This window comes from Etheostoma spectabile, chromosome 3 (genome assembly GCF_008692095.1).
Source record: "Etheostoma spectabile isolate EspeVRDwgs_2016 chromosome 3, UIUC_Espe_1.0, whole genome shotgun sequence".
Lineage (NCBI taxonomy): Eukaryota > Metazoa > Chordata > Actinopteri > Perciformes > Percidae > Etheostoma > Etheostoma spectabile.
The window spans coordinates 955145-973554 of record NC_045735.1 but is presented as its reverse complement, the minus strand read 5'-3'; the positions used below and the strand labels follow the sequence as shown (position 1 = coordinate 973554).

The 18410-nt window shown below is 41.3% G+C and overlaps 1 protein-coding gene and 1 non-coding gene across 3 annotated transcripts in view; both read left to right on the top strand.

Moving 5' to 3' along the window:
- Positions 1–3666: 3666 nt before the first annotated feature.
- The window catches only part of zgc:85932 (calpain-3), a 25488-nt gene continuing 10744 nt past the window's right edge, over positions 3667–18410 (top strand). The window contains exons 1-14 of one of the 2 annotated variants that reach the window (XM_032509850.1): positions 3667–4083; positions 6293–6362; positions 6972–7090; positions 7749–7882; positions 9676–9844; positions 10034–10105; positions 10937–11028; positions 11142–11228; positions 12143–12294; positions 13501–13646; positions 14741–14949; positions 16064–16106; positions 17404–17475; positions 17830–17890. In XM_032509850.1, the coding sequence (XP_032365741.1) occupies positions 3835–4083; positions 6293–6362; positions 6972–7090; positions 7749–7882; positions 9676–9844; positions 10034–10105; positions 10937–11028; positions 11142–11228; positions 12143–12294; positions 13501–13646; positions 14741–14949; positions 16064–16106; positions 17404–17475; positions 17830–17890 (1675 nt within the window). In that variant the 5' untranslated portion in view covers positions 3667–3834. The remainder of the gene's footprint in view (positions 4084–6292; positions 6363–6971; positions 7091–7748; positions 7883–9675; positions 9845–10033; positions 10106–10936; positions 11029–11141; positions 11229–12142; positions 12295–13500; positions 13647–14740; positions 14950–16063; positions 16107–17403; positions 17476–17829; positions 17891–18410) is intronic. The other variant, XM_032509852.1, reaches the window with a different exon arrangement.
- trnak-uuu (transfer RNA lysine (anticodon UUU)) lies at positions 16640–16712 on the top strand. The gene has a single exon. It is a non-coding gene; the product is annotated as a tRNA-Lys (tRNA).

Here is an 18410-nt window from a genome sequence, read left to right as displayed (position 1 = left end):
AAAATGGGAAATTACGGTGTTACAGCAGCACACGTACATTAGTCACACAACACAGAATGACAGCATGTGCCATCTCAGGAATGCATTCCATCAAATAGAAATGGTCTGATAGGCATGTTTTACTGGCAACTTTTGGGGCAAAGGGTATTTAACTGAGTTTGAGTGTAATATGGCACACAAAGTTTTCCAGAGGCCAGAGGGAAATGGGCTGAAAAGTGGATAAAATGTCAACTTCAGAAGTTATCTGAACTAGGCCTGTACAATTTGGGGAAAAATTGGAATTGATATCACGATACTCTGCCATGATTTCTTCCCCACGGAGTGTAATGTTTATGGCACACATGAACCATGACAAAACCAAACTAATTAGCAGTTGCAAACATAGATTTATTTTCACCTACAAATATATATATATATATATATATATATATATATATATATATATATATATATATACTTCATCACATTGCTCATCACCACAAGCCAGTAAACTCAGAGGCTCCCATGAAGAGAAGGGTTGTGGTTTAGGATTTTGTCTTGGATTATTTTTCCCTTTTGGCCCTCCTGGTGTTTGTGTCTCAGTGGTCTCCCCAGTCTCATGTTGTTGGTCTGGTCTTGTGTCCCCCTCAGTGTCTGTATGTTCTGTTTCCTGTTTTATTTTGAAGTCTGTTTTTTGTCTCGTCTCACCTCTCGATTACTTCCTGTGTCTTCCCTGTTCTTGTGATTACTTGATGTGTTCCACCTGGTTCCCTGTCCTCTCGTCACCTCATTACCTCGTGTATATAATGTCTGTGCTTCCCTTGTCCCTTGTCTCTTGTCAGGTCCTTTTGTCCTGCACGGTTGTCCTGCCCGGTTGTCCTGCACGAGAGGTTGTCGTGTTGCGCTGGACCTCATCTTTTTGCAGTGTTCTTGGTATTTTTCCTGTTCCCTTGAACTTTTTCCTGTGAGTTATTCCCCGCCTTTGTTCCCAGTTTTTGTGCCTCTTATCCCCTGGACCTTTTTGTGAGTTTTGGGATTTTTGGACATTTTTGTGCTTTCTGTTGGATCCCTGGTTCGTTGGACTGTGTTTTGTGTTAATAAAGCTTATTTGAAGCTCTCACCTGCTCCGCATTGGGGTCCTCCTTTCGCAAACACCACAGGAGAGCATTGCTAGGATGTCAAATGTCTAATTATCTCGATTTCTTCTTCTCCTTCCTCTTCACCAGTGGTAGACTGAATATACTCAAAAACTAGTTCATTTTTGAGTTATTGCACCATAGTATTTTAATTTTATTACACTTTATTCCTCCAATACATTGCTTTTTGAAGCGACATATTGTGTCCTTATTTTTTTTTACTCCATTACAGCTTCGGTTATTACACCAAGATTAAGAATTTTATTAGTTGTCAACTATCAACTTAATTGCCAACTATTTTTATAATTGATTAATGGGTTTGAGTAATCTTTTTTAAAATATAATATATAGAAAAAAAGATTTCTCTGATTCCAGCTTCTAAAATGTGAATATTTTCTAGTTTCTTCTCTCCTCTGTGACAGTAAACCGAATATCTTTGAGTTTTGGACAAAACAGGGTTTGGAGCTTAGGGAAACACTGATCCACATTTTTCACCATGCTTTGACATTTTTATAGATCAAACAACTAATCGATTTATCAAGAGAAGTCGACAGATTAATCGTTAGTTGCAGCCCTAATAAAGTCAAACCCATGTCGCGCACACATACTGTCAGAAGAACTTCCAACATCTCATCCCTTCGTTAATAACTTTGTGTTATTGCAATGCCAAATAGCAGCGAGTGTTAACTCAACATTTTTAACTGTAACACCTGGCACTTAGTTTGGTCTTCTGAACTTAATACATTAATGCATGTTGATTTAACAGTCATACATGTTTTATTTTGAAAATATATGTGCATTATAAGATGTATTGGTCACACTCTGAATGAAAAGAACAAAGTCAACCTGTGATTCTTGATTTTTTAAATTTTAAATTAAAGTGTGTTTGAGTTTAAAACTGAAAATTGAATTTCTGCTCAATACTAACTAACTCTTAACTCAATTCATTTCTAATACAATCTGAACAATCCTGATTGGACCGGAGGAGACAAAGAATCACAATATCAGCTCATTATAATTAGGGAGAAGTTGAACAATTTCAATGAAAAACATTTTACTGTGTCGGAATTTGTATTAATTGTATTAATATAGTGAAGGTTACTCTTTCAACATGTGAAAACAAAGTGACTCAAATGACACTTTCAAAAACACATTTTGGATTGAAACTCTTGGCAGATCTCGTGGTAGATCTCGTGTCCTCTGTATGGGTCTGCAGTCATAACACAAAACACAAAACATTCGTCCTCTAAGTTCTCTTGCTCCATTGTTGACAAAACTTCCAGAACATTATCTGGTCCAGAAAACCACTTTGATCCACAAAACTGAGCCCTGCTGTTTCCACTGTCTGTGTGTTTTTTGCAGTGCTTCTTTTTCTTCTTCTCCTTCTGCTTCTTTTTGTATTTCTTCTCCTCGACAGTCCTGCCAGAGTACTCCTCCTGGATCTGCTGGATCTCCTCCTCTGGGAACCAAGACGGCGACTCCTTGGCGGGTTTCTCTGGCCGATTCCCTGGATTGTGGCTCAGGATCTGAGTGAGACAGAAGGCAAGTCAACACTGTCAAACTCACGTGTACACAGCAGACAGAAGCACATGTAAAGTTAAAGTTAATGGACAATTTTGGGCGATTTTCAAACGTATCTCGATCTATGTGAATGAAGGTTAAAGTGTTAAAAAATGCATGTAGTTCTTTCCAATGTCCTCTGTGTCTCTGGGGCTCTTCTATCATACACTTAAGAACTACTGCAGTGAAACAGCTGCAGGGGGAGCTGGGTGAGGAATGCCGTTCCCCAACTTTCCAATTCACTTCTCTTGTAATACAAACTAGCTGCGAACGAGAGGATGTTATGTGTTTTTACAGTGTACATAATGTACTGAACTGATATTCAGCTGTACTGAGCCAGAGAGAGGCCGAGGGAAGCTGCGGCTGTATCGGGGAGGATAGGGACGGCGGCCGTGAGCTGCTACAACTGAGGGTGTCTCGGCTCAAATTACCCTCCGATATTAACGATGTCCAACAACAGCGACCTCTAGCTCACCCAGTGGGGGAGGGCGCCCCATGTCGGCTGGGTCCTGCAACAGCACGTGTTCGAATCCGGCCTGAGGCCCTTTGCTGCGTGTCATTCCCCATCTCTCTCCCCCTCTTTTATGTCTATCCGCTGTCAGTCACTAATAAAGGGAAAAGCCCCAAAAATAATCTTTAAAAAAAACAGTGTCCAACAAAAAACGCACATGAAAGCCCACGCAAGACTGTGCGTGAAGCTTTAACTCCTCACGTGGACAGAGGTGTGCCTCTGAAAAAAGACAACTAAGACCACCAAGAGGTTTTGGGGCTTTTTCCAGGCGCATTTTCAAATCTTCCTCAGTGAAATAAGGATGTATTTTGACCAAACTAGAGTTGGTGATTGTTGGAACAGTGGAAACTAAGACACGTCGCCCTACTTTCAGCTAAGGCCTTAAAAACGCTGAAGACTCTTGAACTAAACTCTGCAACATGTGGGAGTGCTTGGCTGACACGGACTGGGAAAACCCGACATTAGTGAACTCAGCAGCACCTCCCACACCCACACCTTTACCTTTCGCGCAGGTGACTTTCTACCTGTCCCGTGTAGCTTCCCTACAGGGCGTGGCTCCTGTGGATTTGTTGTCTTCGCAGCAACATGTTGAAGTCGGAAGCTCACTGAGTTCAGCGTGTTGAGCGGAGCACACAGCAGATTTCTAACATGAGAAGGTCACAGAGTAGTTCGTCTGAAGTGTCCCTCCCTCCGCCGGAGGACGATGTGGACTCGGTCTGCTCCGACGAGCTGTTCGGGTCCCAGTCCCGCCGCTGGCTGGCGGACCTCATGACCCGGGGACCCCCTGCGGAGCGCGGGGACGTCTTCACGACCGGCCAGGACGGGCTCTTCGTGGACTACAACTTTCCTGTGGGAGAGCTGGAGATGCAGCCCGGGGTCAAGTGGAAACGACCAAAGGTAAATCTTTGGTGGATTCAAAGTACTTTTAGGGAACAAAATGCGACCTACAGGTACTTTGTCACCAGTTTAACTTATTTGCATGCGACTGAAAGACATGCTGATGCATTGATAGTTCAACAGCATTTACATTAGGCTATATAACGCAGTAAGCTGGGGTGCAACCCAGTATTCTATCAAAAATTGTCTATATTGCAGAAGAACAAAATTAAAATGATCTTACATGTGTAAAAATAAAACAGAATAATATATAAATTATAATAAAACACATTGAAAGGAGCCACTATATGCATAATGACTAGTCTACTTCTGATTAGGCTAATTTACCTGATAAGTTGGCTGTACTTTTACTCAAGTAACATAATGAATGCAGGACTTTTACTTGGAGTATTTAAACTTCAATTTGAGGAGTGTTGGAGATAATCAATTCTGCTTCCAACACATTTGACTTGAATGTATAATGCAAATCACACACAATGTTTTAAGCACATAACATTTTTTAAATTCCAACAGGAGACAAGAAGAACTCAGTTGTGTCATCTGTGCATTAGAATTTCAGAGCAAAAACACAGATATGTGTGTTACTTTAATAAAAGTATAGAAAACATTTGAGTTAAAAGTTGACCCAAAAACAGAAGCTGAGACAACAAAGATGGGAAATATTTTTTTTACAGTGATATTTCTACCTTTACTTAAGTAAAGGACCTGAATACTTCTGTTACCACTGAGTACAGTTAGACCGTGGTGGAAAGTAACTTAGTACATTAACCCAAGTACTGAAGGCTACATAAAGCATCATTTCGCGGTACTTCTACTTTTCCCTAATTTTCCATCATGCTACTACTTGATTACGCAGTACAGTACTTGAGTCGGCTACATAGGCCTAAATGTAAATTGGGGTCCTAACAGTCTGGATAAGATAAGACCCGGTGGTGTAAGTACACGGGCCCTTTGTTGAGTTAATATGTGACATATGTGACATAATGAAAGTAATTAAGGTTACACCAGGTGCATATTAGAAGGCAGTTGGCGGTTTTGGTTTCTTTTAGGCCACTGAACTACCACAGTTATTGTTTATTCTGGTAAGAGCAGTAACTTATTTTCCCTAGTCGCCTTTTTGAGGATTGTGACCCGTGTTAAAATCCCTCTTGGAGATCCTTTTACATTTTGTTCAAATAAAGCAAGATTTAGTACCTCCATAAAAGAAACAAACAGAAACTTAAACGCGTACTAATAAATGATCACACTGTGTACGCTGTGGACACTAAACTGTGGACAATAAACTCTCTTTCTCAAACAAAAGGACTCCCCGAGCTGTCTCTAGGAGTTATTAACGTTGGGAATCATTTGGATTTGAACCATTTTGATTCTTCCTTTTGATTCCACTTCTTACCGGTTCTCGATTCTGTCGGGGGTGGAGTTGAAACGGGTCACATCCCCATTTTGCAGTTTTGCAGGGCTTTTTCACTGTGAGATAAAGCCACAGTAGAGCGCCGCTTACTGTGCTCCAACGAGCGCCTGGTTGCTTAAGAAACCCAAACTTGCGCATTTTAAATTGGAAACCAAAACATGCCCATGCTTTAGACTTTTGTTCAGGCATTTATTGCAGAACTGTGCACTGAATTTATTAAATTTACCTCATTTCTTTTACTTTCCCCAAAACAAACTCCTCAGCAGGACTTTACACTACGGTAGACACTAACTGCTAGTGGACCACTATTTAAAGACTAGTTATTGATTACTTATTTTAAAAAATGAGCGAGTGTTGAATCCTTAATAAGTACTTCCCAGATCATTCCTAATGGAGGACCTTTACTAGATAATGATGAGCAGAATAGAATAGAGAGCAGACTGGGAGATCCTTTATTAATAAATCATTAACCATGATCAGTTCATGAATATCTGTGAATTGATCATACTGACCATTTTCACAACTCATTGATTACTAATTAAACCATAGTTACCCCTCCCCCCCATAAAGTAAAACACAATCCTTAGTACTCCTTCAAACAAACAGACGTTTTGCCAAGTTTATGTCACATTGCTCTGATAGCTGATCTTAAATAATTAGCTGCTGCTCCCTTTGGTGGTGGTGCTGTTCAGACACGTTGCATTTATCATCGTTCGACTGCTTTCCTCTCCATCCTCTCTCTCTCATTTCTCCTCCTCTTCCTGCTCCTCACCCTTCTTCCTACTCTGCTGTTTTCAGGAGATATGTCCGTGCCCTCAGTTCGTAGTGGGTGGAGCTACGCGTCTGGACATCTGCCAGGGAAAACTCGGTATGTCGACAGCTGCGGCAGCGTTACACAAGAACATTAACTGGGGAGTTCTAACAAGTCAACGTAGTTTTATTTGTCGTATAGATTAGGCCTGAGGTCAGGTCAGGAGACCCTCCACTACATATTTGATCAGAGCTTTTGCCTGGTTTCTTTTTGTCTAGGGGTGGGCAGTGTATCAATATTATGGGATTATATATCGTCTTAATTTTTTGAATTTCCTGATTTCAAAGGCTGCATTACAGTAAAGTGATGTCATTTTCTGAATTTACCAGACTGAGTAGCTGTGTTATTTTTTGCTTGTACCCACTTATTCATTATATCCATATTATTGATGATTATTATTTTGTGAAAGCACTACTAGTCAACCCTACTTTATTGCTGCAATATCAACATTGGTGTATGTGGTCAAGAACAGGCTGATATTGGATTTCTCCACATCGTCCAGCTTAATTTCTGTCTCTTCAAAAACATATCACACGTTAAGAATATTAAAAAGATGGCTGCGTGGAGTAGAAGCAGGGCTTATAAACAGTGTGTGACAATCTGTGTTGAAATGCAGACCCCCCCCCGTTGATAACTTGACCCCCGTCTCCAACCTCCTGTCCTCAGCTGACTGCTGGTTGCTGTCTGCCATCGCGTCTCTCTCCCAGTATCCCTCCCTGCTCAAGCAGGTCATGCCTCCAGGACAGAGCTTCCAGGACGGGTACAACGGCTGCTTCACCTTCAGGGTAAAACACCTGAACGCCTCCTGACACGCTGTCAGGGTTGAATTCTCAGTTTCTTATTAGACTGTGTTAATCCCACACAGGGGAAATTCCCTCATTACAGCAGCTCAAACAATTCACACACATCACAATAAGACAAATATTCTCATTTAATAGACAGGGAAAAAGAAATAGAGTAATAGAGTAAGAGTAATAAGAGTAATATGAACACTATACACACCCTTATTATATATGGACAGGTAAAAAATAAAAATATACAGATGAGATAAAGTGGGGATGAATAGAAATGGCATGTTGCAGAGTAGAAGGTGACAGAGTAATAAATAAATAAATAAATATGCATAGTGCAGAATATTGTCAAGTAGTGCAGTAGTGTGATACACAAGTTTCAAGGACAATGACACAAAAGGATTCTCTCTTTCTTTCCACTTCTCTCTATAATATTTTTGCCTTCATCTACACGACCATTTTGGCATGATTGCATATTTTGGGAAATGTTTGAAACTGACAAACTGTCTTTTTATGATGTTTGTGGAATTGTTGAAAACAGGCCACTGGCATTGTGACAAAATCTCTCTTTCTCTTTCTCTTTCTCTTTCTCTTTCTCTTTCTCTCTCTCTCTCTCTCTCTCTCTCTCTCTCTCTCTCTCTCTCTCTCTTAGTTCTGGCAGTACGGTCAGTGGGAGGAGGTGAAGGTAGACGACTTGTTGCCGACTCAGGACAACAAACTGATCTTCCTCTGTTCCCCTGAAAAATACGAGTTCTGGAGCTCCCTGCTGGAGAAGGCCTACGCCAAGTCAGTGTGTGTGTGTGTGTGTGTGTGTGTGTGTGTGTGTGTGTGTGTGTGTGTGTGTGTGTGTGTGTGTGTGTGTGTGTGTGTGTTGGTGTGTGTTGGTGTGTGTTGGTGTGTGTTGGTGTGGGCGTGTGCCAGTAGAAATCCTTATCTCATTTCGATGTAATTGCAAATAGGAATGTGAGAATAATAACATCCCAGTAATTCCATCCAATCCATTTTTCCCGCGGGCACCTCGAAGACATTTCATTACTAAAATACACAAAAGAGGGAGAAGAGTTCTTTGAATGTTTTTTTTTTTTCTGTGAACCCTTTGACATTTTGTCTGGCACCGCGATCAGGTGCACAAGACATATACAGACAAGACGTATGTACAAATTCATTTCATTATGAAATGGAAAACATCGTCAGCCTCTCAGGGTAATTCCAAAAAGCAAATACTTTAAATGGATGATACATAATTCGAATTGCCACACTCTCTTTGTCACCAACACCCTGCTGCCCATTTTGCCCAATTGTAGTTTGTTGTAGAAGTAGTCTGCCTTTGACCAATGTTTCATAAGTTAAACATTTTTTTTCCCATTGTTACTTCATCCGATTCCCGGTATCACCAGAAATCCCCTTAACCATACACAACAAACGAGGAAACCCACACAGATGTCTTGCTTTGTCTCAGAGACTGATTTGCCTCCTGTCTATCATCATTTACTCTTAATTAGTTGTCTGAGATTCCCCAGGCTTCACAATTTAAACGTAAGCAGTTATTTGTGAGAATTGCAAAAATAAACCATAAAACTAAAATGTTCAGCTTTGATGGGGCTTCAGAGCAAACCGTGCAGTGTTAAAGGTCCCATGACATGAGTATGTTTATGAGAGAGGTTGGGCGTGTGGCCTTGACTAACTGCCATTTTGCTCGTTTAAAAAGCCATGATGTCTCTCTCATTGGTGGGCCAAATTCTCTGGGCGGGCAAAGCAGAGAAAGGCTAAGTAACCTTGACCCTTATGACCTCATAAGAGGCAGAAGCAGGATACTCAGGGCTCAGTTTACTCCTATCGCCATTTCTAGCCACTGGGGGACCATAGCCAGGCTTCATAAAGTGACATTTTCATGCCATGGGACCTTTAACTCCGTGACATTGTGAAGTCCTTTCATTTCTAAATACTTTCTCGTTGGAAAAATTGTAAAAATTGCTTTATTTGTTAATCTATTCACCTGGCATGTTTTCTTAGCAAATTCATTTTCACTCAAGAACCTTCGTATGCCCAATAAGACCTTGTGTCAACAGTTGTTTATAGGGATGTAATTTAACATCACGGTTATAGTGACTAAAATTATCACGGTTTTTGGTATAATCGCGGTATTTTTAAAAGTGTGTTCAATGCCATTAGCAGCAACTTTTTTCCTGCACGTTCTGCAGACAGGATAACTGTCTTCAATCAACTGTCCTTCGGCATTCTCATAATAACCAAAATATGCCCATGCTTCAGACTTAGTCCTCTCAGAGGGCTGATAAATGTCCCGAGCGCTGTTGGCTCCGCCTTCCGCCATCATTCAAACTTCAAGAAATACACGTTGAAGGCTACGCAGTGCGCCTGCACGAGACTCGATGAAGCTGGGAAGGATTAAACACACGGTTTCCACACTGTGACAATAAGGATATTTTAAATAAAAACGGTACATTTTTATCATGGTGTACCGTTACACTGGTAATCGTTACATCCCTAGTTGTTTATGTGTCCGTTTGCCACCTGGAATCTGTCTGATGTTTTTGTCCTCCCTGTTTCTTTCGTCCCAGGCTGAAAGGTGGATACAGAGCTCTAAACATGGGCTTACCTCATGAGGCCATGGTGGATATGACGGGTGGCGTGGCTGAGGTTTTGAACATCTCCACGATCAGAGACCTGCCGGGCCTCCTCAGCTACCTGCTGGACAAAGGAGCGCTCATCAACTGTGCTAACAGCCAGGTACAGTGAGGAGCTTAGCGTTCGCATGAAAGATGGAGGAACTTGGTATGTTTAGTTTCTAATGCCTGGACCTGCTGAGAAACCTACTGAAGCAGAACAGGCTCCCATTAAAGTTTAATTTGTGTTTGATGAGTCGCGGCTTTTTCTTTTTTCCTGACTGTGGGGGTGGATGTTTCTTTTCCTCTCCAGGGTCCTTTGGAGCAAGGTAATAAACTGGGGATCATGTTCAGACATGCCTACTCTCTGACTGCAGTAGAGAAGGTAAGTTGTTATTTAGCTTGACTCATTCTATGCTACGTTTACACGTGGCTGGCTAAATCAATAAAATAACATTGTGGACAGCTGTCAGTTTTCAGAAAAGTGTTTGGTTACTTGTAGTCATGTATATGTGCCGTCAATGCCGTCAAGAGCACGCCAAACATAGGTGTCAGTGTAACGAGAAGATCAAGCCCACATTAGCCAATCATAATAATAATGAAAAAAGCAACAACAGCAACGAATCGCTTCCTCTCACTTGTCTTTCTCGGTTGCATGCTTGGTTTTTAGTTTGCATGTATACAAAAAGCACAAACAAAGGGCAATGTCCCCATTTTTCAAAGTAACCAGATACGTGTAAAAGGGGTGCTAGTCTCGCTTTGTCAGACCATCCTCCACAAAACATGTAAGATCAAGATAAAGGAATCTGGCTCAACCATATATCCTTTTATCAGGCACCTGAAAACGCACCCTGATAGGTTAGAAAATGTGTTTAGCTCCGCTTTGGCAAAGTAAGCTTGCTTTTCACTTTAGCTTTCACCTACAACACTTGACTTGACTTGGACTCTAGCTAAGAGACTTGAGAGCATCTCTGAAGTCCACCGACAGTAGTTGCTTCATGTGAGCGGACCACAACTGTCCTAACTGGACCTAAATGTGAAGCTGGAATAAAAGATGCAAATGTGCACTTCAGAGAGGAAGGGCGGACCTCTTTCAACTGAGGCTACAAATACTGAAATCAACAAGACAGTGGAGGATTTGTAAACGTTGATCATGACCTGTTCTTCCCACTGTTCTCACCTTTTCATTCTGTCTGTTTTCCTGCTGCTCTGCCAGGTGAAGACGGCACACGGCACCGAGGATTTGGTACGAATCCTCAACCCCTGGGGCAAAACCGAGTGGCAGGGGCCCTGGAGTGACATGAAAGGGTTGGTACACACAGGGTTTCAGTGTATTTGATAACTGTTAAATGAAATGACGAAGGCAACTTACAACATTAATAGTAGATTAATTGCACCCTCAACTACCTGAAATATTTTAGGTCTCTCTGCAGTCCAGAGTGGAACACCGTGAGCTTTGAGGAGCAGAAAAGACTGGGCATAATCAGTCGGGAGGACGGGGAGTTCTGGTGAGTTTAGACACCTGAACGTCTCTGTGTGTGACGACCATCCCTGTTGACTCAGACTCATGCTACCCGCCTTCTGCAAACACGAAACAAAGCCCTCTGACATGTGAGTCTCAACTCAAGGGGAACAAGGAAACTAAGAAAACAAGTCATTCACAGATGCTTTTTATTCTACTTTGTCAAAGACGGACGGCGACATCAACACACTGCGTCACGGTAGCAAGCCTTCAACCAGCTAAACTGGCTTACAGTGCTAAAAAAAAAGAATTGCATGGGTGTCCCCTTCCCCCACTCTTACTCACGACCAGTAAAACCTTAATTACATGTCATGTGGGATGGTTGTGGGACGATAAGCACGTGTTTAAGTGAAGTGTTAAACTGTGAAGCTTTTAGGGAACGTCCACACAACATCAGAGCCATTGCTAACAATCTTAGTGTTAATGAATGTTCACTTACGTGTGTCTCATTTGTTAATATTATTAATTAATAATACCAAAAACAACAACACAACATTGGCGTTATATATCGACCATCGGCCGCCCTGCTCTCTTAATATCAGCGTCAGCCTTTGAAAATCCTATATCCACCTGGCTGTTTCGCAATTAATGAGTGTGTCTATCTTCAGATTATTTATATTGGCAGGCTAATAATAAGCTAAAGGCTAAGGCGTATCTGAATTATGACATTTTGGCTCATTTTCCAACATCCCTGATTCCAATAACATCGTAAGCCAAAGACCATGGCAACAACCAGCATGTGTGCATCACTTTTTAGTGTCCCCCAGGAAGCAGTTCAGGTGTCCGTGTGATGCTCCTGCAGTGTGTATTCCGCTGTGTTTTCTCTGAGTGCAGCGCGGCGAGCTCTCCGGGCCACCGTATGTTTGAGCAGACTCACCAGTTTCTCTCTCACTCCGACAGGATGTCGGTGTCAGACTTCCGACAGAACTTTGAGTTGATGGAGGTGTGTCACCGGACTGACCAATCGGGGACCAGCGGACTGCCGTGGTGCTGCATAATGCATCATGGGGACTGGGTGCCGAGCATCTCAGCTGGAGGTCCTGCCAATGGGGGTAAGACACATTACAATACCTGATGTTTTTATTGTTCTTTGTGTGGTAACTTGTGTTGGTTATGGTAACGGTTACCATTATTATTATTGCTGTTTTACATTAAACGCTTTCCTCAATGATCAGGAGGAATTATTCACAGTTGCTGTGAGGCTTTAGTTGTGAAACATCAGCAGGAAGGTAGTTTAACAGCAGCTTAAGCTGTATAAAATAGAAGGAGTATCTTTCTGTCTGTCTGTCTGTCTGTCTGTCTGTGTGTCTGTCCTTCTGTCTGTCTGTCTCTGTGTCCGTCTGTCCATGTCTGTGTGACTGTCTGTCTGTGTCTGTCTGTGTTTCTGTCTTTCTATCTTTCTATCTCTGTGTCTGTCTGTTTGTGTGTCTGTGTGTCTATCTATCTGCCTGCCTCTATTTCTGCCTGTCTGTGTGTCTATCTATCTGCCTGCCTCTATTTCTGCCTGTCTGTGTGGCTGTCTGTCTATTGACTATAGAAGTAGTATAGTGCAGGTCATTTTGTTGTAGCTGTTCTTTGTCCAAACACACCCCTCCCCAATATTTGCATTTCCATTTTGCATTAAGATCAGTTGACAACACATCAAGTTGAGACTTCTTACAGTAAAAACAGGGTATTTCATCACTGCACCACTCTTTCTTTAGGTGTGGTCTGAAAACCTTCATGTTCTTCTTTTATTGAGTCACACCACTTTACCAGAGTATGCACCAGCTTAGCTCATTAGATAAGCTGCACAAATACATGGTTGTATCCCTCGAAGCAGAAGGTCCAGGGTTCATATCTGACCTGTGACAATTTCCAACAAGTTTTTTCGCTCTCTCTTTCCTTTTTATGTCTAGCTGTCCTATCCATTACAGGTGGAAATGTCCAAAAATATAATCTTTAACAATCTTTATATCCACAGAAACATTCATTTCACTTTTTTTTTTTCATGTGAACAACAATTTCAGAGAAACAGTCGTTGCGTGACGTTTCTAGATCTAAGGCTCCCTCCAACATTAAATATGTATCAGAGAAGTTTGAGTTTTTGTGCCAGTTAATGACACGATTAAAGGAAACTCTTCACATTCATGTACTCACTTCAGTTTATGGTTAAAGGCTGATTGTGTGTGTGTGTGTGTGTGTGTGTGTGTCTGTGTGTGTCTGTGTGTGTCTGTGTGTGTCTGTGTGTGTCTGTGTGTGTGTCTGTGTGTGTGAAGGTTTCTTCTGGCAGAACCCTCAGTTCTACTTCAACCTGTCGGAGGTGGACAGGGACCAGAAGACCTGCTCCTTTGTTTTGGCTCTGATGCAGAAACACCAGAGACGTAGGGGCATTGACATGTCTATAGCCCTGCATATATACCCGGTACACACACACACACACACACACACACGCACACACACACATATAGGTTTATGAAATACAGTTTATTTTACAAACCTTTTACTTGTGACCTCTAATTCTAAATCAATGTGTAGTTGGGGATCATTTTGAGACATTTCTCCTCTAAACTTCTCACTTTCTTTTATTTATTATTTCATAATTATTCAAATGAGCCAATAGTAAGATGAGAGAAAAGTCAAAAAAACTAACCACAGATTTGTGTATCAGAAATTTGTTTTTTGCTTGTCTCCTCTCCTTTTAATCATCTCACGACTATAGACTGTGTATAAAGATGGACATTGCTTCCATCTTGTAATTTTGGAGCCAGAGTCTGTGTGGTGATTGGGCGGTGGAGTCGCCGTACCGAGGTCCCGCCCAGACACCGGCCCAACCAATTGCGAGTCAATCCCAGCTGTCAATCATAACATTTAACTCCAGTCTTAAAGCATCAAAAAAAAAAAGTACCAGAATAAATGAACACAAACATCAACATGATCAGGACTACCTTAAATTACACAAACCATCTTTAGAGAAAAAATGTATTTGACTCGTACTTGACATGTACTGCAGCCAGCCACCAGGGGGCAATCCAGATGCATCAACTCCTGCTCACCACCCCTCAGGTTTATCTGGTGACCCTTTGGAGGGGCCCGACCCCAAGGTTGGGAACCACCAAACTGATGCATCAGTATTATCGTGATTTAATAAAGTCATATAATAAAACATCAATTACCGGAGACATGAGGACCTTTACTTTGTATACTTGAAGACTTTTTTTGCCAATAGTACTTGTGTTCTTTTTAGTCAAGTAGGATTTTAAATGCAGGAATTTTACTAGTAATGGAGTGTTTTTGCACATTGTTGTACTGGTACTTTCACTTAAGTAGATTATCTGAATACTTCTTTTGCCGCTGCAGAGATGTGAACATGTGGGAGGATGGTATAATAAGACTTTAAATCTGAAGGTCCAGGGCTCAAGTCTCTGCTCAGATGACACTAGTTTGGTCATTGAAATGACATTCTGTGGCTCAGTAGTTTGTATATCTGTGTTTTATAAGTGTGTGCTGTCCCTCCAGGCCCCTCGTAACAATAAATACCTGTCGCCTGAGGACTTGACCGTGCTCCAACCGGTCCTCTTCAGCCCCCACTACTCCTCCCGTCGGGAGGTCGTCCTCCGCGGCTCCCTTCCACCCGGTCGCTACATCATCATCCCTTCGACCGCCGAGCCCAATCAGCAGGGAGCGTTCCTCCTGCGGGTGCTGACGGAACAGGGCAACGCTGCCACGTGAGTCACGCACCAATCTGTTGATGGACAGTTTGGAAAATTACCCAGCAGGCACCAGCAAACTGTGTGTTTCAAGTGCAAAAAAGTGAAAAGGCACAAAAAAAAAAACCTTCCAGGTCTGCCGATGAGATAAAGAAACCTCAGAGGGCTCAGGAGAATCACTGAATGAAGTTTCAGCTTTCATATGCTGTATGTAGTTAAATCAATGTTAAATTTTTTTTAACTTGATGTCATAAGTAAGTGCACACAGCTGCAGGTCAGGAGACATGAACACAAAATAAGATGGATCATATTTACCAGTCCAGATCTGGGAGGAGGATGTGAACCTCGAGAAAGGGGCCCCTCTTTTTTATTATTGGGACGACCCCTGACAAAATGACATATTTTATGGATATTTTATATTATATTCAAAGCATAATAATAACATTATAGAACAAATGATAGACTGTGAATCTTCCCGTAATAGTGAATGCCATAGCCGCAGGAAGTTTGTGTAAAATAACAAATTTTGATGAATTTTTAGCAGATTATTTCCTGTGAATATTGCATTAGAGATGAGTTTAATACAATTCCTCCAAATGTATGAATTTATAAAACAATTCTCTGAATTATTATTATTATTTTTTTACAATTTTATTTTTCAGGACATTTAAACTGAAGAGAATTCTTTTTTTATGATAAAGTTTTTTTTTTTAATTTGTTTTCACATTATACAGAAACTAGAAACTCATAACCAAACCAAACCCCCCCAAAATACCAGACATTAACATAAAGACACTACACACAACCAGATGTCCGTAAGTAAATAGCATGAAGTTAAAGTGAAGATTTTACAAGATGCATGTTTTTTTTTTACATTGCCATGTTGTCTGTTTCAGAAGTCAAGAAGGGCTGACAGATATTTTAAACCACTAAGGTTTAAATAAAAGCATCAAAAAAGCACCATATCATGGGACCTTTTAATAATAACCCATAAAATAACCAGTTATTTGGTGCACTCAGTAGTTTCCCAGAAGAACAGTCGGATTCTTCGTTGCTGATAGGACTGTTTGGACATTAGGCATTTTGATTAGAAATAATTTGATTTTAATATGTTTTCATGTTTTTCCCCCAGTCCAGCCAACAAACCATCGCCACAAGACTCTTCAATAACAGAGGTAGGAGACGAGTTAGTTCCTGGTGACTGTAGTAGACTGGGCTCAAACTAAATTCATCAACGTCTCAGTACAGCTTTGATAGCTTAGTCTTAGTGTATTTGCGCTGAAAAAATGAGATGTACTCCAATATGTTAGCGACTTAATTTGAAGTTGTCCCACAATGCAATGCAAACATGGACAGAGGAGCCTGAGAAAATTTACGTAGATTTCTTATGAATGAACTGCAAAGAGAGTATTCTCTGACACTTTGTGTGCAGTACTGTCCATTTAGTGTGTAATTACAGTAAGACACAGCAAATGAATAAAGTGACTTATTAACTCCTGCTTTTGGATTCAAGCTTTAAACCTCACCTGACCTATGTTATTGACTTGTGTAATTGATGAGTTGATGTTAAAGTTGTTATGCATCATATGTCAAAAAGAAATATATTGATAATATGGTAGAGTCTTCACAGAGGTAGAGGTTTGAATCCTGTAACAAAGGATTGATACTCTGTGATTCTTTCTTCTCACTGTTGAGGACTGATGACAGAGCCTGGATAGCTCAGTCGGTAGAGCATCAGACTTTTAATCTGAGGGTCCAGGGTTCAAGTCCCTGTTCAGGCGATGCTAGTTTTAAGTTTCCTTGGAGCCGAAAAAAAAAAGAATCATGTTCATTATTTGCTACAGAAGTTCTGGACTGTGTACTACTGTCATAAAGTAAACTACAGTACATCACAAATTCAAAGGAGTCAATATGTCCCAATGTTGCGTAATATCACACTATCACCATATATCACTATAGTGAACAATGGTAATCCCATTGTCTCAAAAGAAAAGAATATAAAAATATAAATGGTGAAGAGGAACATCCTTTTTTTAAAATTACATTTATGAGAACATTTTTTTTGACAGAAGCATTCCTATGTTTTCTCGTTACTAAATGCAGAAGAAGTTATTATGGCCATTAGTGTGACGTGTGTACCATGTAGTGTTGTGTGTAATAGTTGAATCGGAGGGTCGCTGGTTCAAGTCCCCATACGGACCAGAGTACAGTGTGTAGATTGGTAGCTGGAGAGATGCCACTTCACCTCCTGTGCACGGCAAGGGGCTCTTGAGCAAGGCACTCCCACCCCTCACTCTGACATCTTTCCATTTGAGCATGAATAGGTCCTGAGCGTGTGTGTTTGTATACAAATACACACATATATCATATAGAAGTACAATCATGGGCACTTTAAACAAAAAACTATGGTTGAAGAGTTGTACAGTTGGCCTTTGACTGTTGAAGTAAAGTCTTTGTATCTTCTTCCTGCAGCGTTCCTTTCCTCACCAGGCTGCTCTGCCGTCGCTTAAATCCACCGAACAGCTGTTCAACAAGCACTGCAAGGTGAGATGCACTCGCACGCACAGCCGGCTCAACTAACATCTGGATATGTGTTTGAACTTTAAAGGTCCCACATGGATTTTTGCAACGCTGGAAATCACATTTGTTTCCAAACACAGTTCAGACGATCCCAATCATTCATGTAAAATGTATTTTCTATAGCTAAACCCCGGCCTCCTGCTGCTCCCTGCAGGCTCCTACAAAGGGAAGTTACGTGCAATTTCTGGTTTCAACCACGAGCCGTAAGGAGCTGTATGTTTTGAATGTCGATGTATGAAGAGGAGTATCTCTCTGTGTGTGTTACGCTGACTCTTATGGCTTGTGCTGTGACTGTTTCCTGCTTTGTGTTATCATCAGAAGGGGATTTGCAAACCAGTGCACCTCTACAGCCTGCTGACCGAGATCATACAGGGAGGAGGTCAGTGCTGTCTCGCTGACTAACACACTCATTCACTCTTCTGTCTTTCAACAGCAGATCTTTGTATTTCCTTTAATGATCGAGGGAACAAGTCACACGTCAGCCTTGATGTTGTTTCTGTGTACAAAGCAGCGGCGAAGGATTCCCACAGGAACAACAAAACATAATCATGCCGGGATTTTGACTGGTGGCATCAGTTTGTTTGGTTGCGTCATTACTTGTCCCCGGGGGGTCCATACCCACCTCTACTGAGTCTCCATTTACACTTCTATTTTCATTTTTAAGCAGCAGTTGTGTAATACCTGAATGTTTCCTGCAACAACAAAGCACTCGCTGTGTCTCGATCATCTCTTTGTGAAATAAGCTGCCTTCAAGCGCAGTCGTAAACGTCGAAATCTATAAATGATATGACGGAATACAGTAGTTAGGAAATATAAAGTCTACATATGCTTTGTAGTGGGGGTTTAACAACACAACAGGACGTCACACGAATGGGCCATTTCATTGACGACACCCCCCC